The 27466-nt window shown below is 36.6% G+C and overlaps 1 protein-coding gene across 1 annotated transcript in view; it reads right to left on the bottom strand.

Moving 5' to 3' along the window:
* CNGB3 (cyclic nucleotide gated channel subunit beta 3) overlaps window positions 1-27466 on the bottom strand; it is a 141759-nt gene that overhangs the window by 27893 nt on the left and 86400 nt on the right. Inside the window, exons 11-14 of the mRNA XM_027089761.1 lie at window positions 21139-21280; window positions 16542-16701; window positions 12897-12994; window positions 1351-1434 (exon numbers count right to left, since the gene is read on the bottom strand). Coding sequence (XP_026945562.1) covers window positions 1351-1434; window positions 12897-12994; window positions 16542-16701; window positions 21139-21280 — 484 coding nt within the window. The remainder of the gene's footprint in view (window positions 1-1350; window positions 1435-12896; window positions 12995-16541; window positions 16702-21138; window positions 21281-27466) is intronic.

Here is a 27466-nt window from a genome sequence, read left to right as displayed (position 1 = left end):
GAAGGACAAGAACCACCTTTTTATGCTCACTGCTGAATATATCCAGTACCCAGCACAGTGCCTGGCCCATAGTATTTCAAAATTATTTATTGAGTTTCACTGAATAAATGATACTAAAATTTTCTAGCTTTTGACTTATTATAGTTCCATACACTCCCTCCGAAGACAGAGTCCCTTCCTTTCTGCCTTGACTCATGTGAATTCTTTCCTCTACCTGGAATGCCTGCTTCTTCTTTCTCCTGGTTCATGCTGATTCATTTTTCAAGACTTAGCTTGACCAGCATCTTCTCCAGGAAATCTTGCCAGTACCCCAGTGCAGAAGTGTCCTTACTCTGTGTCCTACCACAGCTTGTGCTTACTTCTACCATCTAGCACATTATTTTGGAATGATATAAGTACTTCTTACCCTCACTCATGTGTGAACTCCCCAGGGTTTTGGATCATCTCTCATTTCTTTGAACTGTTCATCTTTCTCTACTTTTTATTTTGATTATTGCCTTCACTATTGATTTAATATCTCAAGATGTATCTCAAGGTCCCAAGGTCATCATTCCTTCTCTCCCCCTTTGAGTTAGTAATCAGAGATGTGCAAAATTGTTTATTTTAGAGTTATTTGTAATAGCAAACACTTGGAATTGATTATGATATATTCATAGACTGGAAGATTATGCAGCTTTAAAAAGGATGTTGTAGATTACTTAATAATATGTAAAATGTTCCCATGATATATTGTGACATGACAAAACAAGTTTCAAACATAAGCGAGGTATGGTGCCAATTTTATAAAACAAGCTCTAACTATCCATCAGTCGATATAAAAAGATAGGTTGAAATATATTAATAGTGGTTATTTCTGGGTGGTGGAGTTTTTGTCTTTGTGCTTTTATGTGTTTCCCATTTTAAAAATAATGAACATGTATTACTTTGTAATCATAAAAAGCACAGTAAAATAAAAAAATGGCATTGATTATTTACTAACTGGGTGAGCTAAATGGAGGTAACTGATAGCTTGCTGAAGACATAAAAAGGGCAGAACCACCTTTCACTTCTGTAACTTTTCCCTCCACCTTAAGTATTTGGAGTTAATGGGGTGTGACAATTGATGATTTACATTTACACAAAACAACTTTTCAGACCACCCACACTTATATCCTATAAGTAATGAAATCCATATTGTCTTGTTCCATTTTGAACTCTGAGAGCACATTATAGTTTTACAGAATTGTATATCATGATTATTTCCATACTATGGAATTCACCCTGGACAAATTTTGTTTATTCTCTTGCCTTATATCTGAACTCCTCAGATGTATTTATTAGTCATGCATTAGAAAAATAACATGAACTCACCTTTTTGCAGACAAAGTCACCAGGTAAATAGACAATGGATTTCAATCTTAGCAACATGTCATAAATCATCTGTGTATCACAACCCTAAAGAAAAAACAGAGAAAAATAATTCTCATAGACACAGCTAAAAGGCCAATATTCCAATTGATTTTAAAATGCAATGGAAATAAACAGTAATAGATGTTGTCTGTGTTAACATTAAAATATTAGTTGCCGGTGGATATGGACTTGTCTTGACCCAAAATTTAGAAAAAAATACCTATGATATGATGGCTAGAATTTAGATCCTGGTTAGATATATTCAGGTTTGAATCCTGTTTCCACTACTTGTTGCTATGTATCTATGTATCTCATGTCCTCATTTTCTTAATCTGTTAAATGGGGGTGAAAATGTTACTAATCTCATAATGGTAAAATTTTACTCATATAAAACTTAACATAATGCTTAGTAAATGATAGGTATTAAAGATTACGGTAATATAGTGAACGATTGATTATTAATATATTAACACTGACAGATAAAAATCTTTGCTGAATATTTTTCTTTTTAATAACGTCTTTCACACTATTGTTAGATATTATTATTTAACTTTGCAAGCTTGTATGTTTTTCTTCCCGAACTTAATTGTCATCTTCTTAAGGCAGAGTAACTGTACATGAGAGATACAAAAACAATATCTGTTAAACAAATGACTGTTCATCTCCACTTCAATAGTGTAAGAAATAAATTTGATTTATTAGAAAATGTGTCTATATTTGTTTTCTGTCTAAATAATAGTAATTTATCTATATGATAGGCTAAAGAAAAATCTGTAGATGCTTCAAAACTCTCACTTTACATAGCGATTTTGAATCTTCTGCTTTCATCAAATATCTTTATTTTTTCCTCTCAGAGCTGTTAACATGTAGCAGCTTTCCTTTTGTCCATCCCTTAGGGGAAATTATTATTTTGCAGAGAACTAATCCTAATCAGTAGCAGAGGAAGGAGGCAGAAAAGTAAAGGACCTACCCCCAGTTTTTGGATTGGCTAATCATTCCTTTAGCAATCACAGGTTTCCATAATGATTTTGGTAGCAAACACTTGACCTAGATCCATATGAAATTTAAACCTTGAGGTTGCTTGACTGATAAGGAGAGTTAATGATTTATGATTGAAGTATTTTCAAGTAGCCATGGGTGAGAAGCATTCAGATGAACTTGAAGTTAGAATTTTAAAAATTTATTTGAGAAACTATAGCTTTTGGTTCTCTCGGATAGAAAGAAAGGCAAAAGCCAACAGGAATACCTTCTTAATACAGTCCAACAAATATTCATGAAAGCTGCTATGAGCAAGGCTTTGAAAAATGCCCTTGGTGCAATCAGAGATGACAGAGAGTAAGTCTAATTGGGATAAGGTTTTAAGTATACAGAAAAGCTATAATTTGTGGTAAAAGTTAATCATATCATAAGATATCCCAGGTAGGTATCCATACAACTTTCAAGAGGTGGGGCTATTACTTCTGTCTTGGAGTGGGGATGAGAGAGAGGGGAAGCATCAAGAAGGTGCTCGTGTGGGTGACACAATTTGAGTCATTTGAAGATGAGTATGATTTTTATCTGCAAAGATGCACAAAGGTCCTTTTAGGCATAGTGAAATGTACATTTTCTTTCCTTATATAATTGTTATTATAGTATATAATTGTTATTTATATTTATTTTATCCCTACCATGTCTCATAGGTTATCATATTTGCTAAGGCAAATGACAAAGATTAATTTCCTTCTAAAAATTATTTTGTTTTTAGTAAAAATTCTCTAACTATATGGCTCATGTGCCCTACTTCTTTTAATGTTGTCATTGATTCACAGTAATTTCATTTCAGAAACTGGTGTTCTGATCACTCAGAACTCTCTTAGGAAAAAACACGAACTGGCTTGATTTTAAGATTCTGCCCACTAAAGAAAGTTAGTGTCCTTGATATTTTAGAGAAAATTCATTAGAAATATATTTGGAAGTTCTTAAGCTTAAACATGTCTAGAATATCATTGCAATGAAGGTAACTCTCAATCATTCATATCCATGGAGAATAATAGCATTATAAATGATCAGAAAGAGAAGATATTTTAAAAAAGCCCACTTACATTTACTTTCACAAGCACAGTTTGATGTTTTCGGCATTAACTTTTAATTATAATTTGTAGGCCAAAATAAAGTTTTCATTCCTTGAACAATTCCTGCTGGAATGAACTTTGATGAAAATTCCCAACTGTGTTAAATTGTATTCATAGGAATTACTAATGATTTTAAATGCTGTTTTCCTATGGCAATAATTCCATAAATGTACAAAGATGTGAGTGGCAGTATTATTTTCAGTACTGAAAAAACTGGAAACAACAAAATGGCAATCTGTGGACAGGTAAAAATATCGAAGATTTGTAGGTTGCAATACCATAAAGTGGTTAAAGTCAATAAATCAGTTCTCTCTCTCTCTAGATGTGATTGAATTCAACAAATAATGTGGTCTGCACAAAAGCAAGCTATAGAATATATTCATTATGACTCCAACTATGAAAAAATCTGTACAAAATAATACTACCGGGCTTCCCTGGTGGTGCAGTGGTTGAGTCCGCCTGCCGATGCAGGGGACATGGGTTCATGCCCCGGTCCTGGAAGATCCCACATGCAGCGGGGCTAGGCCCGTGAGCCATGGCCGCTGAGCCTGCGCGTCCGGAGCCTGTGCTCCGCAACGGGAGAGGCCGCAGCGGTGAGAGGCCCGCGTACCTCAAAAAACAAAACAAACAAAAAAAAAACTACCTGTCATTGATGTTTATATAGATAAAAAGTAAAATAAAAATGAGGATTGGAAGGATATCCTTAAAATCATTTTAGTGGCCACCTCTGAGGAGGGAGAAAGGAGAATAGAACTGGCAAGAAGAATTGATGAGACTTCAACTTTTATTAATATTAATAAAAGTAAAGTAAAACACGCATCCCAAGATTGTTTGTAGGAACAAAATCCTCTTTGAGAAGGAACACATTTCATCTTTTCTCTTCTATCTTTCAGATTAGCTCACTGGCAGAAAGCACTATAAAGAGACCCAATTAATGGAAGTGTTGGAACAAATTAGGAGATAAGTCTTAAAATAGATTGACAAACAATTAATACTTTCCTCAGTAGAAATGACCAAATACTTAAATGGAGAGCTGTTAGCTTATGGCTTGGATTTCCTCAGAGAAAAGCATTTAAACCATTATAAATATGAGTTTTTATCAATGTACTTGCATAGAAAGTATTAGCTATGTAAACAGAACATAGCAGTTGTATGTAATAAAAAAATTACAATTTAAGCTTCACCAACTAAGTGATTCTTTCCCCTAATGATTGCTTTGGGGATAGGTGCCACCAGCCTTGGGGCAACTGTGATTTATGACTAGATCCTTCCTTTCTGTATTTTGGCTTAGTGAAATCAAGTTTGCCTTATGAAGTCATTATGTTTTATGATGTATTTGAGAACAGTTATCTCCTCCCTCCCCCACAAAATGACTATTTTCTTGAGATACAGTGTGCTCCATTATCGTATGATAAAAAAGAATTACATCCCAGGGCTAGCATTTTTTTCTTTATAATGCAGCTCCATTTCCTTTATAGAAGTAATTAGGAAAACTTCTGATTCACAGAAAGAGCCCAGTCATTGTTTCATAAATGTTCCTTTTCTTTTGTAAAGTGAGAGTACCTGTGTAAATGTCAATATTAACATTGTATTAACACAACATTTGTATTATATTTTATTTTCTTATTTTCATCTATTTAATTCTTTCATCCTTTCTGTGATGCTTGGCATTAATTAATATATTGTTAACACTCTTGGTTTTTAGATGAGGTAACAGAGGCTCGGGCAGTCTATTGACTATTTCACTAAGGTCACACATGCAAGAGATGTCAGAGGAAGAGACTCATCTGTGTGTGTGTGTGTGTGTGTGTTTGTGTGTTTGATCTACATTCTGAGCAACTCAAGGGCAAGATTTGTATATTAGTCGCTTCCATATGCCCAGGGTCCCGCCAGGGCATGGGGCATGCCAGGCACTAAATAAATATGGCCTGATGTATAGAATGAAGTTATTAGAAATTATTCCTTTTTCAACAATGGGAAATTCAGTGCTGTATAAAAACTGTGTTACAGATTTGAATAAGGCTTTTGGAGATTTGAATGAAGTTGGGAGAAATTTTATTTTTATTCAAAACATAACCTATACTTTAGATGATGGGTCCTATACCCAGGAAGTTCTTCTTTTAATACTTGCAAGCTCTGAATGCAATTGTAAAGTTGGTAAAATTTACCTTTGGATGTTTACTTTCTCAGTCCTGAAGGATTCCTTCATTTCTAGGCTCATTCCTCCTTAAGTTCTTCGGAAAAGAACTTAAGATATTATCAGTAATATATAACTCACTGTAACTTTAAGTCACCCTCAAGTATAAACAGTCTTCAGGGCTCTTCTCAGCTCAGCCTTGAGCTGAGAAGATAAAAGGACATGCTTTGTCCCATCTTAAACTCCATTCCCACTAAGCAAATGATGGGTAATATGTCTAGGGCAGGAATTCTGAATCCAGTTACCCATGCTAAAGTCAAATGTGATAAATAATTTGCAAGGTACTATGATGTCATAACTTATTGAATTCTAAGTGATATCAGACCCAACCTTATGCTTAACATTTGCAAACACAAGTAAAGTCATCTCCATCAAGCTTTCCTGAGAACTGACAATAATTCTATTTTTCTAGGAGGCTCAGTATCACATAGTCAAAGTGAGAAGTCACAAGTTGGATGAAACCCTGAGGAGGAATCTAATCCATCTTCCTATGATCAAGCACAGCTACACACTGATTTTACCTGTGTGAAAACTCCCCTGTGACTGAATCAGTTTTATTTCTCAGTAATAATAGCAATAATAACAATATAACTTACTATATCCAAGGTATTGAGATAAACACTTTATATGTTTTGAGTCACTGAATTATCACAGAACAGCTAAGGGTGTCATCTTATTTATATAGAATTTCCCCACACTTCTGAGAGGCAGTAGAGAGCAGGGACTATATGCGTGCAGTATCTGGGGTACCCCACTAGTGCTTTGGACAGAGTAACTGCTCAGCATGTGTAGTTGAATGGAGTTCATCTGGGTTATAAGTTTATTGTTCAAAATACTTTAAAAAGTCTAGACACAATACCTTATTACGTTTACCACCAGGGTTAAAAATAAAGTTAAAAATGAAATGTAGTAAACCTCCCTGTAATGCTCTGATTTCAGGCCCTTGGGAGGAAATATGTGATTAGGATGTCACTGACAGGGGACCCTTGTGTGAGGGGAAGAAATAATTTTGCCATTCCCATTTCATTCCTGGCTCAGTCTGCCACTCACATACAAAATTCTTTCTCCACATATTTCCTATCACTGAAGTCAAAGCCTTTCCAGGCTCTACTTGCCATATAATGACAATGAGTCACAGATCCCAGTGAGGTGTCCTGTTTGGGATGGGTTCTCCATTTTTACCAAGGCAGCGTATTGTGCTTTCCTTGACAGACTGGTGGTACCAACATTCCCATTTTGGTGTCTTTCCTTTCCATTAAGCAGGGCGCTCTTTTTCAGTTTCTAAAGGATGCAATTTAAATTCTAGACACTAGGTGGCGCAACAGAACTTTTATTAAATTTTCTCTTATTTCTGGTAATTTAGTGGTAGAGGCAAAATGTGATTTCCCTAGCATTTAATTTGATAAAACGTATTTAAAAATCAATATAAAAATAATAAATCATCAGAAATGAGGGGAAATTGCCCAACCTCATAGAAATGAATCACTCCTTGTTAGGTTAATACTTGAGCTTGGGCTGGAAAAACATGCAATCTGAAAGGAAGAGAATTATTTTTGTGAACAATTTTTAAAAAATGACTATTCATCTCTAAGCTCTTTAGAAACTCTGATCACCCCATGTAGAAGTAGCAGATCTTACTAATTAACCATAGTTGATTGAAGCAAAGTTTTGGTGAAATTCTGTGACTTTAATTCTACCTGCTTTGATTAAGAGGGAGAAAAAAAAACACATGAGATTCAAGGTCTTTTCTTAGTAGGAGAATAGCACAGTGTGTGTGAATTTAGGTATCTGGTGTGAAACTAACTGGCATGCCAAGTCTAAGTCTGTGAAAATCACCAAAGGATGGCCTTGAGCTTACATTGCTTTTTGACTCTAGGGAAAATTCTCAGCCTCTTATCACATATCCAGACAGGGCTGGTGGAGAACTGAAAGGTGGCTTCATTGAAGGGTTAAGACTGTAGACTGTAGCATAAGAAAAATCAGTGCTCAAACTCTGTCCCGTTGCTTCTAGCTCTTTGGCCTCAGTCAGGTAAGTAGTTTGTACTTTCTGTAAAATGGGGTGGGGGTGGGGGTGGGGTGGTCATAAACCTTTTCTCAGAGGCTTGCTGTGAGAATTAATTGAGAGAAGGTAACAAAGAAGAAAACACAGTGTAGCACACAATGAGAACTCAGTAAATAGCAGCTATTAGGTTTGAGAAGATACAAGTATCAATTTTAAAATTGGGGGGACTTCCTTGGTGGTCCAGTGGTTAGGACTTGGCACTTTCACTGCCGTGGCCCTGCGTTCAATCCCTGGTCAGGGAATTAAGATCCTAAAAGTCATAGAGTGCGGCCAAAAAAAAAAAAAAAAAAAAGGAAAAAAAAATTGGTCTTAGCAACAGCTTGGTTTCTTTGACAATTATATTCCGTACAGCTTGACAGTGTTTGGGGGGCTGTGACGGTTAACTCTGTGTCAACTTGGCTAGGCCATGGTACTCAGATATTTGGTCAAATACAAGTCTAAATGTCATTGTGAAGGTTGTTTTTTTTTTTTTTTATTTTTGCGGTACACGGGCCTCTCACTGTTGTGGCCTCTCCCGCTGCGGAGCACAGACTCCGGATGCACAGGCTCAGCGGCCATGGCTCACGGGCCCAGCCGCTCTGCGGCATGTGGGATCCTCCCGGATCGGGGCACGAACCCGTGTCCCCTGCATCGGCAGGCTGACTCTCAACCACTGCGCCAGCAGGGAAGCCCGTGAAGGTATTTTTTAGTTAAGATTAACATTTAAATCAGTAAACTTTCAGTAAAACAGGGTACACTCCATTATGTGGGTCAGCCTCATCCAGTCAGTTGAAAGCCTTAAGAGAAAAAAGTCTGAAGTTCCCTGAGGAAGAGGGAATTCTGCTTCTAGACTGTCTTTGGACTTGAGCTGCAACATTAACACTTCCCAGGTTCTCCAACATGCTGACCTCTCCTGAAGGTTTTAGACCTGTCAGTCCTCATGATTGCATGAGCCAGTCTTTAAAATAAATCTCTCTTTCCCTGTCTCTCTCTCTCTCTCTCTATACACACACACACACACACACACACACACACACACACACACACACACATATCTCACTGATTCTGTTTCTCTGAAGTACCCTGACTAATACAGGGGCCATGTGAGTATTGGGTATAGCAAGGTATATGGTGACAGTACTGGGAATGAAGGATCATGGACAGTATGGACCTCCTTCATGTAACATTGTCCATATTATAATTTCTGATACTCCAGCATTACTTATATTACTTTTGTTAAAGCATTAGGATACTCACTGTTCCACTAATATATAAACAAGTTTCACAAGGCTAAAAGGAAAGAAATATAAGCACATTGTCCTTTTTGGAGTTTTAAAAATGGAATACAATGCACAAATAAAGTTACAGACATATTTCTGGAAAAACTGAAGCAAGTTTATTTAGCATAGAATTATTATCTGGTGCTGCATTGCAAACAAATTCTACTACATCTTATCCCTTCACAAATTTACAAAATGGAGAAAAGTCCTTGTGAAATTTTTGACTGAAGGTCCAAGATACAAACTTAAAATATTCTTTAGGACATCTTAAACTAGGTATTTGTGAGTTAAATGATTTTCAAGTACCTTTAATTTATCCTAATCCTGAAGATTGGGAAGACACAAAGCATGCCTGCTAGCCTCCAATCTTGGTGTCAGATCTCTCTGTCTCTTTCTCTGTCTCTCGCTCTGTCTCTTTTTTCTGTCTCTTTCTCTCTCTCTTCCTGCCTGCCTGCCTTTTAAAGATCTGGAAGATTCATTTTCAGGGAGAATTCAAGATATGGAGGCTTTCAGCAGTTGAGTCACCCTTCTTTATTATCCCTGGATATTCTGATTTATTCAAAGTGTCCCCATTTTTTGTCTTTATAAAACTGAAATCTGTGCTGTCGGTTTCCTCCTTTCCAGCTTCCTTAGCCTATAGGATTGGGCCCACACACTATAGCCTGGCTTCAGTTGACCTTTCTAGATTCACCTTTTGTTGTCACCCCATGTTTTGGTCCTAATGAGTGATAATGAGGCTCCTGCCCGGGAGCCTCCCCCTTTTCACTCTGAAGCTTCCTGAGCATCCTCTGGGCACACACGCTCCAAAGGTTTCCTCCTTTGTGCCTCAGCCCCTTGAGGCCATAGGTGGCTCTCAGTGAACGGTGACTGAATCAGAAGCAACACGAGTCAACTGGGTATAATTTATGAGGTAAGCATATAAGATCCCTAGTCAGCATATTTCCTCCCTAAGAAAATAACAAATTTGTACAAACCACTAAGACTGTCTTAGCAAGATTTAGAAAAGAAATAAATTTAGAAAGCTTCCATACCTGCTTATTTTCTACTTCATTTGGCTTTAGGTAAAAAAATAATTTTTTCATTTAACAGAAATATAAATGGAAATGGTTTCTTTCTGGAAGGAGCTACATCTTTAATGGAAATGTCAGGAAAGAATGAATCTATATTTATGTACGTTAGCAACATGTGAAGATTTAACATTTTTTTCTCAATCAGATGTTGCTGATTTTATGGATTTCCAAAAATATATGTAAAAACAAAGGAAAAAACTCTGAGGTTGAAAACTGATAACTTCCCAGATCAGAGATAACCCCATAAAAGTCACTGGTATATAATTTAAAGCTTTTGTTTTCTTTAAAATGTAGCTGGTTCTCACTTATTCTCATTTATTCTCAATTAAGCTAGTCCTTAAGTTGTAAAAAATTTTATAGCATTTAAAAATACTGTTAATTTAGCCTTGTGGCTTTCATACCTTTTCTGACCGTAACTTGTAGTAACAAAGACATTTACATTGTGCCCTGTACACACATAGATATGTATATGTGTATTACAAAAATAAATAACTGAAACAAAAATTTTGTAATACAGTGCTTACCCTTACTTATGTGTGAGGCACTCTGATATTTTCTTGTCTACTTTATATGCTGTTTGTGACCCATTTAATTGAATTCATGATCCCTAAATGAATTGCAAGCTGCAGCTTGAATACCATTTATCTAGATGAACCTGTTAACCAAGGTAGAAATCCCTTTCCCAGTCTCCCTGGTAGAAGATCAGAAAACTGTTTGAATACATTCCGTGGTGCTTCTACCTCACCAGAGCTTCCACTGTGGCACTCACACTAGAAATTGGGAACCACTTTCCAATTAGGAAACTCCTTTCCTATAATCTCCAGGAATTGACCCCAGGGCATCCTCCCTCCCATCCCCTCTCTTCCTTCCTAAGGCCCTTTAGGACACTGTACGGTAACTTAACATCGAGGGTGACTCTGCCTAACCATTTTACCATACAGAGTCTGCTTCTTCATCTTGCCCACAATGGTATCGATTATGTATTTTCAAGGCATATCTTTCTGTCTGGGTTACATAATAGGGGATAATATCTAGTCCCTAGCTTAAAATCCATCAATATGTTGATTTGCCCAAATTTATGGCTCCAGCTTGGACCTCTCCCCTAAACTCAGATTTATTTATCAAACTGCCTACATGACATTCTATCTAAAGTCTAACTCTCACCTCAAACCAACACATCCAAAAACAGTCTATTTCTACCCTCCTCACCCTACACTTACTCTAAAATTTCCTATTTTGCAAATGGTATCTTTGTTCCTCAGCTTAAATCCTGAATCATCCTTCATTTCTGTCTCTCTCTCCCTTCACAAAATCAAACAGCAAAAACTGTGGGCTCTTCCTTTGAATACATCCAATATTTGGCCACTTTTTAACTCTGCTCCTACTATTCTGGGTCTGATCACCATCATCCCTATAGACGTCTAAAGATGTTATCCCTCTTTGGCCTCCCTGACTTCCATGTTTGCTTCCTGGTCTACTCTCCACAGAGCAGGAAAAAATCCCTTTCAAACAGATCTCAAGTAGATCATCTTCTGCTCAAGATCTTTAGTGGGTTTTGCATCTCAGAGTACAATCCAAATTTTATGCTACAGCCTCCAAAGCCCTGCATTAACTTGCCCCCTGACTCATCCTTCCTGTTTTTACTTTCCTCTGACTACTCTTGCTTTACATCACTCTGCCTTTGCTCCAGCCTCCCAGATCAGGGCTTCATCTTGTCCATCCTCCTGTAATATTCCCTCTCTGTCCATCCCTCCTCTCCCACTCCCAATATCTGCATAGCTCACTCCCTTGCATCCTGCAGTCCTCTGCCCAGATGCTCAATTGCACTTCATTAGAGCAGACATTTCATGCCCAGTACCTCCCTCATCCTCTTTAATCTGTTTAATTTTGTTCATAGCATTATCACCTTCTCACATATTATATACTTATTTTTCATTCCTCTCTTTTGGAATTTAAGCCTCATGTGTGCAAGTATTTGTTTTTAGAAGTTGAATTCCTAGTGGCTAATATGGTGCCTGGAACATAGTAGGAACTTAATAAATGTTCGTTGAATGAATTAATTAAATAGACGAATCAGTAAATGCCACACACAGAATAAGTGTTAGGTGAGAAAAACTTCCATATAGTATAATGCATTGAAGAGAGGGCAGAAAATTAAAAACATTCAAAACATTAAAATTTTCTTTGCTATACATTTTTTCTTTTAAAAAAAACCCTCTAAATTTGAATTTGGCCATGTAAAAAATCTAAATCCTAAGCATTTGTATTGGAGACATGATTAGGCATGATTCTCTGACTGTCAGGCCAAACCAGAGCTAATCTGGGGCCTGATTTGCCATGCATTGCCAAGGCATATTCGTAAATGGGAGATGACATGTGTAGTAGCAAAGATATAGAGCTGTAGAATTTAATTATATTTAAATTAATGCAAGAAGACCTTGAAGAACTCTTCTTCTTTGACACCAGTTAGGAGAGAGAGGCTTCTAAACAAGTCATCTGCTGAAGAGAGATCCGTAGTTTATTTGATTCTAATTTCACATAAATTCTCTAGATTATTTTGATGTTGTAAACATAAAGGCAAAAAACCCATAAATGCTGTATTCAGCAAGAGCTTTTTTGTTTGTTTTGTTTTTTTTTCCAATAAGAGTAATAGTTTATTTTATATCAGAACAATGGAGGACAGATGACAGGGAGACAATATAGTGTAAATGCTCAAAGAACAAATTATCAACCAAGAATTCAGCAAGAGCTTTGATTTTTACAGAGTAATTGATATGGTGCCTTCCTATGAATTGGAAAAACACTTGCCTTGAACAAGTCGACTTTGCTGATGATGCTGAAGTTCACATCAATGGTGAGGGCTAACTGCATTGTAGTTGGCAGTGTCTCAAGTAGGTCGGATTCATCTTCATAAAGATAAACACATCAATCCATAAAGGAGAATAATTAAGGAAAAAACATCAAAGTTCAAGGACAATTAAAAAAATAAAGGAAACAAAATATCAACTCTTTTTATAAACAGCTTCATCACAGTCTATATTTTCATTGCTTCTATTGGACATACATACTTATCATAATAGCACTATTACTTGCATGAAAGAAAAGAAGTATTTTCAATATTGGTGACATAATAGTTCTGAATAATTCCAGAATTTTGTGTTTGCTGAAATTTTAAAGCTTAGTGATGATGGGACAAAGGCTAGCAAACAAACTGGGATGGGAAAAGGATCTAGTTCCTGTCTTCTGATTCTGCAGACCAGCCCTAACATCCTAAGGATGGCAAAGAATAATGAATACCGTGTAGCTTACAGAGTCCTGTCATGATCTTATTGGACCCTCATGACAACCCTAAGGATAAGTATTCTTACTCCTACTTTCTGGAAAGAAGAAACAAAAGGGGAACTGAAACTCAGAGAGGCTGTAAGTGATTTACTCATCTGTGCATAAGTGGTGGGTGGCTGAGCTGGGAGTGGAATCTAAAGAAGAAATCTGTTAAGTGAGTAAACTCAAATTATTGTTATTTACTTGCTTATTAACTCAATGAAGTTTGTGAATACATTAAAGATTTTTCTACGTGTGAATTAAATGATGGGCCTTCAGGCTGATAAAATGGTCCATGAATAAAACTGCCCATTTTTAGTCTACAGTATATTATGGGTTTCTGAGAGCTGATTACTTTTGATGTTTTCTTGCATCCATTTAGAAAAGAAAAAAAATTTCTATACTATATCCTTATTTTGATTCCAACATTGGTTCTAAATATGAAAATCTTTTCCATAAAAACACAGCTCCTTGTTTCCAAGGGTTTTTTTTCTCTAGTTCCTTCCTAAATGAAGGAGTTGGAGCCGTGTCCACAGGGACAGAGGGAAGGAGCCTGTTACTGCCCCTCTTCCTCCCTGCTTGAGATGCCCGCAGGAATAGCTGTGTATGTTTAAGAAAAAAGTTTGTTGTTTTTGTCATTTAGATTCAGGAAGAGGTTCTAAACCTGTGGTTGGAACCTCTTAAGACTGGCAGAAAGGAGAAGATAAGGTCCTACCGTCAACAACCAGTGATTCTTACCTGCTTCTAAGAAACTTTGTTTTGTTTTTGTTTTTTGAATTTTATTTTACTTAGTTTTTATACAGCAGGTTCTTATTAGTTATCCATTTGATACATATTAGTGTATATATGTCAATCCCAATCTCCCAATTCATCACACCACCACCACCACCAGCGCCCTGCTACTTTCCCCCCTTGGTGTCCATATGTTTGTTCTCTACATCTGTGTCTCAATTTCTGCCCTGCAAACTGGTTCATCTGTACCATTTTTCTAGGTTCCACATATATGCATTAATATACGATATTTATTTTTCTCTTTCTGACTTATTTCATTCTGTATGACAGTCTCTATATCCATCCATGTCTCTACAAATGACTCAATTTCATTCCTTTTTATGGCTGAGTAATATTCCATTGTATATATATGCCACATCTTCTTTATCCATTCATCTGTTGGTGGGCATTTAGGTTGCTTCCATATCCTGGCTATTGTAAATAGTGCTGCAATGAACATTGGGGTGCATGTGTCTTTTTGAATTATGGTTTTCTCTGGGTGTATGCCCAGTAGTGGGATTCTGGGTCATATGGTAGTTCTTTTTTTAGTTTTTTAAGGAACCTCCATACTGTTCTCTGTAGTGGCTGTATCAGTTTACATTCCCACCAACAGTGCAAGAGGGTTCCCTTTTCTCCACACCTTCTCCAGCATTTGTTGTTTGTAAATTTTCTGATGATGCCCATTCTAACTGGTGTGAGGTGATACCTCATTGTAGTTTTGATTTGAATTTCTCTAATAATTAGTGATGTTGAGCAGCTTTTCATGTGCTTCTTGGCCATCTGTATGTCTTCTTTGGAGAAATGTCTATTTAGGTCTTCTGCCCATTTTTGGATTGGGTTGTTTGTTTTTTTAATATTGAGCTGCATGAGCTGTTTATATATTCTGGAGATTAATCCTTTGTCTATTGATTCATTTGCAAATATTTTCTCCCATTCTGAGGGTTGTCTTTTTGTCTTGTTTGTAGTTTCCTTTGCTGTGCAAAAGCTTTTAAGTTTCATTAGGTCCCATTTGTTTATTTTTGTTTTTATTTCCATTATGCTAGGAGGTGGATCAAAAAAGATCTTGCTGTGATTTATGTCAAAAAGTGTTCTTCCTATGTTTTCCTCTAAAAGTTTTATAGTGTCCAGTCTTACATTTAGGTCTCTAATCCATTTTGAGTTTATTTTTGTGTATGGTATTAGGGAGTGTTCTAATTTCATTCTTTTACATGTAGCTGTCCAGTTTTCCCAGCACCACTTATTGAAGAGGCTGTCTTTTCTCCATCATATATGCTTGCTTCCTTTCTCATAGATTAATTGACCATATGTGCGTGGGTTTATCTCTGGGCTTTCTATCCTGTTCCATTGATCTATATTTCTGTTTTTGTGCCAGTACCGTATTGTCTTGATTACTGCAGCTTTGTAGTATAGTCTGAAGTCAGGGAGTCTGATTCCTCCAGCTCACTTTTTCTTTCTCAAAATTGCTTTGGCATTTGGGGTCTTTTGTGTTTCCATACAAATTGTGAAATTTTTTGATCTAGTTCTGTAAAAAATGCCATTGATAATTTGATAGGGATTGCATTGAATCTGTAGATTGCGTTGGATAGTATAGTCATTTTCACAATATTGATTCTTCCAATTTGGGAATCGCATTGTAATTTGCATTCTGAGGGCAGTAGCTTTATTGGCTTCTCAGTAGCACTAATTCCTAGTTTTATATGGTGAGGAGCAAACTAAAAGGTGAATCTGATTATTGTCAACTAGTGCATTAACTTACTTTACATCTTTAGTAAACATTATTTTTAACTCCAGTGTTATAGTCCTAATAGTAGACACCATGAATGATTAAGGAACTATTAGAGGAGACCTGTAGCAGGTTGAAAATGGCTTGAAAGATTGCTGTTCTGAGTACTCACTGTGCTCTGGGAAGAGGATGATATCACAGAGAGAGCAAGGGTTTGGAGGAGAACAGGTGCATGTCTCACTTCCGTTTAGGCCATTTGTCTAAGGCCTCTGTGTCCTTGGCCAATTTTTTCAGTTAGGAGCTTCCATTTCCTTGTCTCCTAAGAGGGGGTTGATGACACCAAATTTTCCCCATTTTTTTTTTTTTGATGAAGATTTTATGAGCTAATGTGTGTAATATCTAGCATCTGGTGGGCACTGAATAAAATTTAGCCTTTGCTCTTGAAGGATTTGCATAACCCGTAAGTTATGTCTGAATATTTAAGGAAAAAAAGCCCATGGTATTAAATTAATGCTTTAAAGATTATTTGGTTGTTTCCCAATCTTTTTCAAACCCAGTTAGTTGCCATTGCTGCCTTATAGGATTTTCATTATAGGACACGTTTTACAGGGTTTTAGTCAGTAATTTGCCGTGCTTACCTAGCATTCTTTGAGAGTCCCATGTATATTTATACCAAGTCCTGACCCGATTCTGCACAATCTTAGGAATGGAATAAGTGTTCATGTAGGCAATGGTATGATCCATGCAGGTGCGGAAGTTGCTCTGATTGGCTGTAGCTGCCCCAATTACATCTTGCATCTAAAACCACAAACATGGTCACTCCACACCCAGCAGAGGAAGTGGCAGAGTTACTATAAGCCCAGTTGAATTAAAAGTTCTCACATGATACATTCTATTCTAATCCCTGACTACTTGATTTTTAACACACTGATATTGGGTCCTACTTTCAGCCATTTACCTATAAAATATTGGGCAAATCGTATCCTCTTTCTGACCCAGTAAGGACAATAGAACCTGTTTTACCTACCATGTGAGGTTTCTGTGAGGATTCAGTCACATAATGCATGTGACTGCACACAATCTTCTTTGCAAACTTGTATATTACTGCAAAGATGTTAGTTGATATTTTAAAAATTATATAGCTGTGCTTATGCAAGAAATGTGCAAAGAAAGTTGAGCAATTACCTGGCAGAACGGCTAGTCCATTTTGGTGAGTCTCGCTTAGAAAGCATCCTTCATAGATTTTGCAGTGTGGCTGGCTATATAGACTCAATTCATCACGAAATTGCAACCTCTATACTTCCCTTTGTGTTGCTTAGACAGATAGAATCAAATCTCATTATGCTTAAGGCATAGTATTCAGCAGAAGTTGAAATGTGCTGAAATTACTGAAGCATCATCTACTGCTGTGACAATACTTAAGGAACTGTCAGGTTTTAGTTCTCGGATGTTTATAACTCAGCCATGAAAACCCACTCTAGGTTAAAAGCTGATCTTTAAGGTCTCAGCACAGAAAAGATATATAGCTTGACTCTTCGTCTCACATAGAGGGAAGCAAGTGGTTGTAAATTTGCTTTGACTATGGGTTTATAATACAGAGGAAAACCTGGGTGTCACTTTCGCTCATTCATTCTAGTAGCTGAGCCTTTTCTGCTTATGGAAAAACTACTCATTTTTTGAGATCTAGATCAAATGGCTCTTTTATTGTGATGCCTTCCTCGGTTTCCATTTCAGAGTTAATAGGTTCTTCTGCTTGTCAAAAGTGTCTGCCGAGTAGCTATGCAGAGAGTCAAACTGGATACTTTTTCAGTTTCTAACCTACTCCTCGAGGGCTGTTCTTCAACAACCTCAGTTCCTAGATCTCCTTTTTCCAAGCCATTTCTGACAGATGATGAACATTACCCAGTCACCTAAGGCCTTGAGAACTGGGAGATCAGAGATTGGGTTGGGAAAGTTAATAGAGTTTTAAATTGGGATCCAAGGACAATTAAAAGCGTTATTGATCAGTGTTGGGGGCGGATAATTTGTAGTGACAGTAATCTGAATGTTTTATGTGCAATGCTGAATTTTGATGGTGCAGATGAAGAAGACATATATTCTATGATGTGTGTTCCAGATTAGAGGAAGAAAAGGTCACTCTCTCTGAGTTGTATGTGAGAATAGAATATTGCAGTTAAAATGAGATGATCACATCCAGGGTGTAGTTCTTGGCGTGGTTATATATGGAAATTTTGAACAAGTGGAGGTTTTGTCCAGGGCTTTCTTACTTTCATTTCTAACTGTTCTCCTTCTCTGCACCTTTATTTAATTCACTGTGAGAGTTAAGGCACAAATCTCTATCTCCTGCCTCAATCTTTCTTTTTGGCTCTAGTCCTACATGTTTAGCGGCTTGATATTTCTTCTTGTTCCTTGGGTCCTCAAAGTCATTGTAGGGCTTCCGTGGTGGCGCAGTGGTTGAGAGTCCGCCTGCCGATGCAGGGGACACGGGTTCGTGCCCCGGTCCGGGAAGATCCCCCATGCCACGGAGCGGCTGCGTCCGTGAGCCATGGCCGCTGAGCCTGCGCGTCCGGAGCCTGTGCTCCGCAACGGGAGAGGCCACAACAGTGAGAGGCCCACGTACCGCAAAAAAAAAAAAAGAAAAGTCACTGTAAAGGCAGGTGCAGTGTGGGGTATAAAGCTGCCCTTTCAAACTTTCATGTGCATACGAATCACCTGAAGATCCTATTAAAATGCAAATTCTGACTCAGTAGGTAAGGGGTGAGGCCTGAATTTTGAATTTCCCAGGTGATGCTTCTACTGTTAGTCCAAAGACCACTTTGAACAGAATTTTAACTGGAGCTGGACATAGTTTTTAATCTTGTAAAAATTTCCTTGGACATAGTAAGTGCTAAATACATGTTAGATTTTACTATTTTTATCAATATGATATGGCCTTATCATATGACCATGAATTACATGTATGAATTAGGGTTGCCTCTTAATCTCTTTAAACTGGGGTTGACTCAACTGCAAAACTGAGAAAACATTGAAGGGGGTCTGGCTACCTCACATATATTTTATAAAAATTTATTAAGTAATATGATTTTTGCCATTTATATTCAAATTAATTCCATTTCTCTATAAATAAACTTCCTATTTTCTTTTTAATATTTATTTATTTATTTATTCATTTGGTTGCACCGGGTCTTAGATGCGGCAGGCAGGCAGGCAGGCTCCTTAGTTGTGGCATGCATGTGGGGGGAATCAAACCCAGGCCCCCTGCATTGGGAGCATGGAGTCTTATCCACTGCACCACAAGGGAAGTCTCCGCAAGCTTCCTATTTTCAATCACTGTTAATGTAATCTCCCCAGGCAGTAAGATTATAATTTGTGCTTGTAGTTTTTAACTGCTTGGTGTTCATTTTCCAAACCTAAACATTTTCTAAATAGAGTTTCCTTTACAGTCTCTCTCTCTATTCGATTACCATGTTCAGGCTGAAGTTGCCATATCCCTGAGCACCATGTTTTTTTGTTTTCTGTATTTTGATTCTTTGATTTCTGGGACTATCCCTCCCAGAGTTAGCTGATTCCTAAAGATAGCAAGCTACTGGGAGTGTGCCTTTCACATGCAAAATAGCCAACCCTGAGCCCATACTCCCAACAGCCTTCTTTATTAGGCTCTCATATTCTAGGCTACTATCCACCTGCCCCAATTACTCCAGGGCCAGGTACCAGACAACTAGAGACAGTCCCTACACCCCAGAGCCTGCTGAAATTATCCGAACTCACCAATCTTAAACCCCCTTACCCTGCTTGATCAGTTCCTTTCCTTGTGCCTCCCTATGTAGCCCTATTGGCAAGGTGTGACCCCCTCTTCTTGGATCTGTTTGTATAACAGACTGTCTTTTCAATGTAAATGGTCTCCTGATCTGTTGGCTTCACCATCCATAAATGATAATAAAACCTACATTTTAAAACTGTATGACCCTTCCAATTTATATTATATTTGATTAATCTTCCTTAAATCTCTTATTTGTTAAAAATCCTTCCCTGGCTGATTTCCCATTGCCCTTAGGATAAAGTTCAACATCTTTAATTTAACATTCAGAGCCCTTAAAATATCTTGTCCTTACATACATCTCTAACCTTATTTATAGGTGTCCTTCACTCCCATCGTTCTGGTACTTCTTCTATTTTCTCAAACATATCTTGTGCTTTATCATTATCTTTCACACACTGTTTCTGATTGATTGAACTCTCTGTCTATAACTACTGAATCTTATCTGGTTTTTTAAATACATTCTCCTCTATGAAACCTCCTGGGAAGCTTCCCTTTTCTGACCTAATACAGAGCTTTCAAACTCTCCTCTGGAACTTACCAAGGATAGCAGCCCCTTGACATTCATGGATGTAGGATTTGAGTTATATTTGTTATCAGCTTCAAATATTATAATGAATAGTTTTCATTGCTAAATTTTGTTAAAACATGAGTTTTATTCATACCACTGTCAGTGTGGTGAGTGGGAACCAATAATTTATCTAGTGGTAATAATCATTTTGTCTAACTATTTACCCCGTACACAAATCTCAACATGGCTTTTGCTCGCAGACATATAATATGTAAAGTACCTTACAAGGAAGTATAACGTCTAAAGATGCTATGCTGCGAGCTTTTTATTTCTTGTGAATCTGGGAATTTACAAAGGTGTTGGGCTCTATCCCTTGCAAATGACATCTACCTTGCAATAGAGTTATTTGGGTATTTGTTTTACTTTCTTACTAGACTGTGATTCCTTGAGAATAAGGCAAGGAGATACCATAATAAACGTTTATGAACCAATGATTTTTTAATTAAATTAATTTAGACAGCATTTGGTAGCCTCTGGTTTAAATGACTTTTGAAGTTGATTTTAAGCCAGGGATTTTATGACAATATTTGAAGTTTAAGTAAAAAAAGAAGCTTCTAAAGTTTTCAGGAAACACCAAATAAGAAGTTAACTTAGAAACGTGACCCTCTGAGAGTCTAACGCAACACTCATTGTGTACAAGTCTTCTGAAAAATTTGATGGTTTAAAAATTGAAAGGCAATGTTGATCTATTTACATCCCCATTCAATTCATCAAAATAGATGGAAATTAGTAAAAAAAAAAAACCCACCAGATAGATTTTGATTTTTTCTCTGTAAAGTTTATAAAGACTTGTTAGACTTTCAAAAATGACAGCATTGTATATCCGGGGATTCACATCTCAGTTTACCTGACCAATTAAGCTGGAGAACACAAAAACTCCAGAAAAAAAATTCAACAGTTGAAAAACAATTTCAAATGAAGTTTGTGGTTCTGGAAGGCCCCCAATGGTAATTAAAGTTCGAACTGCCCAATAATAACATCTCAGATACCTGTGAAAAGAGAAGATATACATTTTGCTCTTTACTATAACAGTAAAATGCCACTATGCTTGGGAATATAGATTACTACTAGATTTTAACATATTTCCTGCTAATCGAGATTTTCTTTCTGTAGGCAGCATTAGCAAATACCATGTATACTAATGTAAACTTCTTTTTTAATGTAAACTTCTTGATAAACATTGTGAAATGACTAAACAAACCCAAGGATGGTATTTACTAGCTGTTCCACTTATTTCTCGCTGCAAAGCAAATCACCCTAAAGTTTAGTGGTATAAAACAACAACTATTTTACTAGGCTTATCATATTGTGGGTCAGGTATTTTGTAAAAGGCCCCCCAGAGATGGCTCATCCATACTCTATGATGAGTGGACCCTCAGGTGACTTGAATAGTTAGAGAAAACTGGGAGGACTTGATTGAGGCCAAAGTTCTGAGGCCTTGGTTCTAACTGTTGACGGGGTTCCTCTGTTCTCCATGTTATATCTGTTTGGAATGCCCAGGGTATCTTCTCTCACAGTCTGAGCCTGGGCTGGAATGGTTGGAACAGCTGGGGCTGGCTGGGTATTTTCATTCGGTCTCTCCTTATGACTAGCTTGGGCTTCCTTACAGCATGGAAGTCTTAGGGTAGATGGACTTTTTGTCTGGTGGCTGGTTTCCCCCAGAGTGATAGCAGCCCAGGCAGTAGCTATAAGGCTTCTTATAACTCAGAAGCCCTGCAATGTCTTAATCTCTTGCCATATATATTTGCCAAGCAAGTCCCTAAGACCAGCCCAGATTCAAGGGAAGGGATATTTGAATATACCTCTCAATAAGAGGAACAGTAAAGGATGTGAGGCTACCTTTAAACTGCCCCACTAGTGATTAGTGAGGAATATCGTAGACATCAAATGTGTTTATGGAGATGGGAGAGCCCTTTACAGTTTAGAACCAGTTATTTTTTACTGATGGGAAGTAGAGCAAGTAGGTATATACTTCTCTATTTTCTACTCATATCTTATTATGTTATTGAATATATAAACCGTGGCAGAGACAGAGGAAAACTGAGTTATATCTTAAAAAGGGAATTACTCTTGGGTGTAATAGGTAACTTATCTAGAAATTTAGTATTGAAGAAAACCAATTATGCTCAGAAATATACTTGGTAAAGATTCTGTACCTAACTCGTGCAGTTGCAAATGGAGAGACAGATCATAATAGCCCAGATGGGAAGAACATCATTAACCAGGGCAACAGAAAAGAATATGATAAAGATTAGGACAGAACATATAAGATTCACTTAGCTATATTTGATCAAGGGTTTCATGTATCCAGAGTGAGGTGGGAATAGAAGTTAGTATTACAACCCCATTGTACATATATATATTGTAATTTTGGTACACAATTAGGTATACTACTGGGTATATTCCATACAGCTCTGTTAACATGGTCTGGATCAGACATTTCCACTGAATCCTTGAAGAAAAATATCCCATATATAGAGACCATCTTCAGATGTTGTTACAGAGAGGCATTTGGATTTAGTGGGTTCCAGCTAGCTATTCTAGTTTCCAGAGTAAATACAGAAAAGCAACAGTTTTTACAGAATCCTGCCCTAGTCAGGCTTTTATTTCTTGTCTGGGTGTGCGACATAAACATTTGCAATTTAAGTAATGGTACATTTGTCTTTGAACAAGGATGGTCTTTTTCTTGTGAAAATAGATTACAATTTTCAGATCTTCAAATACTAAGAATTTGAGGTTTACAAAGAAAGAATCAAACTGCAGTTAAAGTCAGTATTTAAATAAAAACAGATCTAGAAAGAAATCACTTGTTTTGATATTCAATACCTTTCGAAGGACCTGAGTTTTTGTTTGTCTGTTTGTTTTACCTGGTAGGTATAGGAACAGACAAAGAATTAACTCTTTGGTAAGAGTTAATTCTTTGGTAAGAGTTAATTCGAAACCTCTGTGCCAAGAGAATAAAAATATTACTACTCTGCAATAGTTTTTCTAGCAGGCTTCCTTAGACTTACAAATATTATAGTGAACTTGATGTCAAAGAGAACCACCTTGAAGAAGTATGGAATGAATTTTGTGGATTGCATTTTAACTTTTCAATTCCAATTTATAATTTCCTGTTACCTGATTTAGTGTTATCACAGGTCCTGGACCTGTGGGTCTCTTTGAATTAAGGAAATTTATTGACCCCAATACAGCCCAAGAGTGAGACAGGGACCAGATTCTCTCCCTAAATGGCAATTCCATTTCAAGTGTTGAGATTACTATCCCCTACAAAGTCCCTCCAGTGTTAAGAGGAGCAAACACATGAATTACTTTCTCTCATTTTCTTATTTATGGATGTTAGAAAATAGCAATTAAATGTAGAACTTAGGCATTGATTTTCCAAATCTGAAGGGTTAGCCTCAAACTATTTTTTCATACTGAAACAGTCTGCTATGTTAATTGGAAGTTTTCTGCCCGGATGCTTTGAGATTTATTTTGGGATTCTTTTCTCAGTCATGTCTTACAGCCAGACATGCACAACCAAAGGTAAGATTTGTAATTTAATTAGATGGCATCTTATTGATTTTCTAGGATTAGCTTAATTAGTCAAGTGTATCCACCTCTAATATTTACATCCTGGGCAGATAGATCTTTTCAAGGAGATTCTATCTGGCCGATTTAATACATGAGCTGTCTTACAGGCTCTATATATACAGACCCAAGTTAAAGCACTAAGGCAGAACTTGACATAAAACCATAAAAAAAATTTAGTGTGAAAATAGAAATTCTTCCTCTGTGAAACAAATGCAGCATTAAACTTTCCCCCCAACATTTTGTTTTGAAATATTTCAAACAAACAGAAAAACTGAAAGAATTTCACAGTGAGCACCGTATATCCACGACCTAGACTCTATTATGAACATTTTACTCTACCTTCTTTGTCACATATTCCTCCATTTTCCATCCATCAATCCATCTTATTTTTTGGATGCATTTCAAAGTAATTTGCAGACAGTAGACACTTCCTCCTAAATACAGTACTTCAGAATATTTATATATATAAAACTCAGAATATACTTCAGAATATATATATATGTTAGAATATACTTCAGAAAAAAAATATATGTACTAGAGTTAAGTATTGGTAAAGAGTTATTTTAAAATTTTGAACATACATTGAAAGCACAAATCTTAAGTATACTACCTGATACTATTTGATGAATTTTGACAAACCCATACACCTGTGTAACCCAGAAACCCATCAAGACAGAGAACATTTCCATCACTCCAAAAAGCTCTCTTTTCCCAGTCAATCCCTGCCCGCACAGGCAACTACTGTTCTAATTTTTTTCTGTCTCAGATGAGTTTTGCCTGTTTTAGAATTTCACACAATGAAATTACACAGTATATACACTGTTGTGTAAGATGTCTTTCACTCAAAATAATGTTTTTGAGATTTAGCTGTGTTTTTGTGTGTATCAGTACTTTATTCTTTTTTATTGCTAAGCACTATTCCTTGAGTGACTATGGCACAGTATGTTTATCCATCTTCCTGTGGATGAACACCTAGGCTGTTTCAAGTTTTTGGTTCTTGTGAATAGACATTCTATGAATATACTTATATAATTTTTTTAGACATATATTTTCAGTTCTCTTGGGTAAATATTTAGGCTTGCAATTTTTGTTTTTAAGGTAGGTGTTATATTTAGTTGTAAAAGAAACGGTCAGATTTTATCCCTCCAACAATGTATGAGTTCCAGTTCCTTCATATTCTTACCCCAAGACTTGGTACTGTCAGTCATTTTAATTTTAGCCATTGTGGTGGATGTGTAGTGGGACATGCAACTTTTAAAAGTACCCAATTTGATACTTTATGACTGGACTTTTAAACTACCCCAATCCATCTTAGTTCTAGGTTTCTGTAAATTTATCACTGAAGGCATCGAATATGGAGGAGAACAGTCTCATTAGAAGATAAACTCCTCAAAGACAGGTATTACACAATAGGAGTGTAATATATTTGTTAAATGACCTGAAAGAATAAGTGAAAGGTTATGCATTCTTAGACTTAAGAACATAGGAAGGCTGTATCCGTGAGCACATCTATGCAATCCCCTTCTATACATGCTGCCAGCTGCCTTTCATCTCCCTTCTGGTCAACTGAATTCTGCTGTTCTGGAGGTTTTGTTACATTTTTCTAAGTGTCTAGTGTAAAGACCATTCTTTTTTTTTTTTTTTTGTCAGTGTCTGAACTGGAGTATCTAGGGGACCCTGAGTTAATACCTTCATCTACCCTGGTCTCATCTTCCTTCTGTGTAAAAAGAAGGGAGTAAGTTATCCTAATTTTCCCTAACACTAAGATATGGAGATTCTGACTCTTTCTCCATCCCATCTAAAGTCATGATTCCCATGACAAACTTGCTTGCTATTTTTACTCTTTCTTTTGACGGTCTGTGTGTTAGGGATTGAGGCTAGGTATTTGCTAAGATGTTTGTGCACGCTAGGAAATTTATGTCAGAAAATAAATAAATTGGGGTATATATGGATTAAGGGACATTGGGAACATTTCTGGGTACCTAATAACCTTAACTACTTATGTTTTCCTTTTGAGCTAAGTAAGCCATTTCCTACTTTGTCAAATTCCACAGTCAAATGAAGGATGCCATCTACTTAGTATAAATGAAAATGACTTCTTGTCTTCTATTGAAATGAACAGACATTGTTATTCTGATGAGGATTAATAAAATAGTAATAAATGACTCATTTTAAATGCTTACAATGCTCCACTTATGCCCCACAGTTGCTGCATAATTCTAACTAGGAGAAAGTTTACAAGTCCAGTGACTTCATAAGCAACCTTCAATTTATAGGTCATCAGAAACCATCACGAGGGTTAACTAAAAAAATGCTTTAAGCTTACATGGTCAAAGGGTAATATGGAATAATAGAAGGGGCAGGTGATGCTTAAAAACTGTGGGAAAATGTAAGTATGTTAATAACTGCCATTTGCAAATTATCTTAAAATACATATAAATACTGCTTTTAAAGACATTTTATTTGTAAGGATGTGTCCCTGACAGCTGGTAACAGGATTATTGGACCTTTGGTTTTGGGTGAGAACCCTCCTGTCTAAAGCAGCAGAGAATGGGGGCTGTATCATACCAGTGCTGTGAAATGTATTGAGGCTTGCTTTTTGGCCTAGAAAATGACTACTTTTTGTAATCTTTCCATGAGTAATTAAGAAGAATGAGTGGTTTCTTTTTCCAAGGAGAAAATGCAGATGGCCTATAGATATATGAAAAGATGCACAACATTGCTAATCATCAGGGAAATGTAAATCAAAACCACAATGAGATATCACCTCACACCTGTCAGAATGGCTATCATCAAAAAGAGCACAAATAACAAATGTTGGCGAGGATGTGGAGAAAAGGGAACACTTGTACACTGTTGGTGGTAAAGTAAGTTGGTATAGCCATTGTGGAAAACAGTATGGAGGTTTCTCAAAAAGCTAAAAATAGAACTACCATATGACTCAGCAGTTCCACTCTTGGACATATATCAAAAACAAAAACGAAAACACTAATTCAAAAAGATACCTGCACCCCAATGTTCATAGTAGTGTTGTTTACAATTGCCACGATATGAAAGCAGCCTAAGTGTCCATTAACACACACTGGAATACTAAGCCATTATAAAGAATGAAATCTTGCCATTTGCAACAACATAGATGGACTTGGAGGGCATTATGCTAAGTGAAATAAGTCAGACAGAGAAAGACAAATACTGTATGATATGTGAAATCTAAAAAATACAACAAACTAGTAAATACAACAAAAAAGAAGCAGACTCACAAATATAGAGAGCAAACTAGTGGTTACCAGTGGGGAGAGGGGAGGAGGGAGGGATGTTATAGGGATAGGAATTGAGAGGTACAAACTATTATGTGTAAAATAAGCTACAAGGATATATTGTACAACACAGGGAATATAGACAATATTTTACAATAATTATAAATGGAGCATAACCTTTAAAAATTGTGACTCATATTGTACAGCTGTAACATATAATATTGTACAGCAACAATAACTCAATAAAAAAATTTAAAAAATTAATGAGTGGTTTCTAATTCTTGGGTACAAAGTTCCATTTATATTTGTTAAATCAAGCTTTTTAATGGGTTCTCAAATCTT

The sequence above is a fragment of the Aethalodelphis obliquidens genome, unplaced genomic scaffold (assembly GCF_003676395.1).
Source record: "Aethalodelphis obliquidens isolate GAN/ISIS:26980383/991018 unplaced genomic scaffold, ASM367639v1 scaffold68, whole genome shotgun sequence".
In the NCBI taxonomy this organism is placed as follows: Eukaryota; Metazoa; Chordata; class Mammalia; order Artiodactyla; family Delphinidae; genus Aethalodelphis; species Aethalodelphis obliquidens.
The sequence above is the reverse complement of the archived record's forward strand: the minus strand, read 5'-3'. Positions and strand labels throughout refer to the sequence as shown.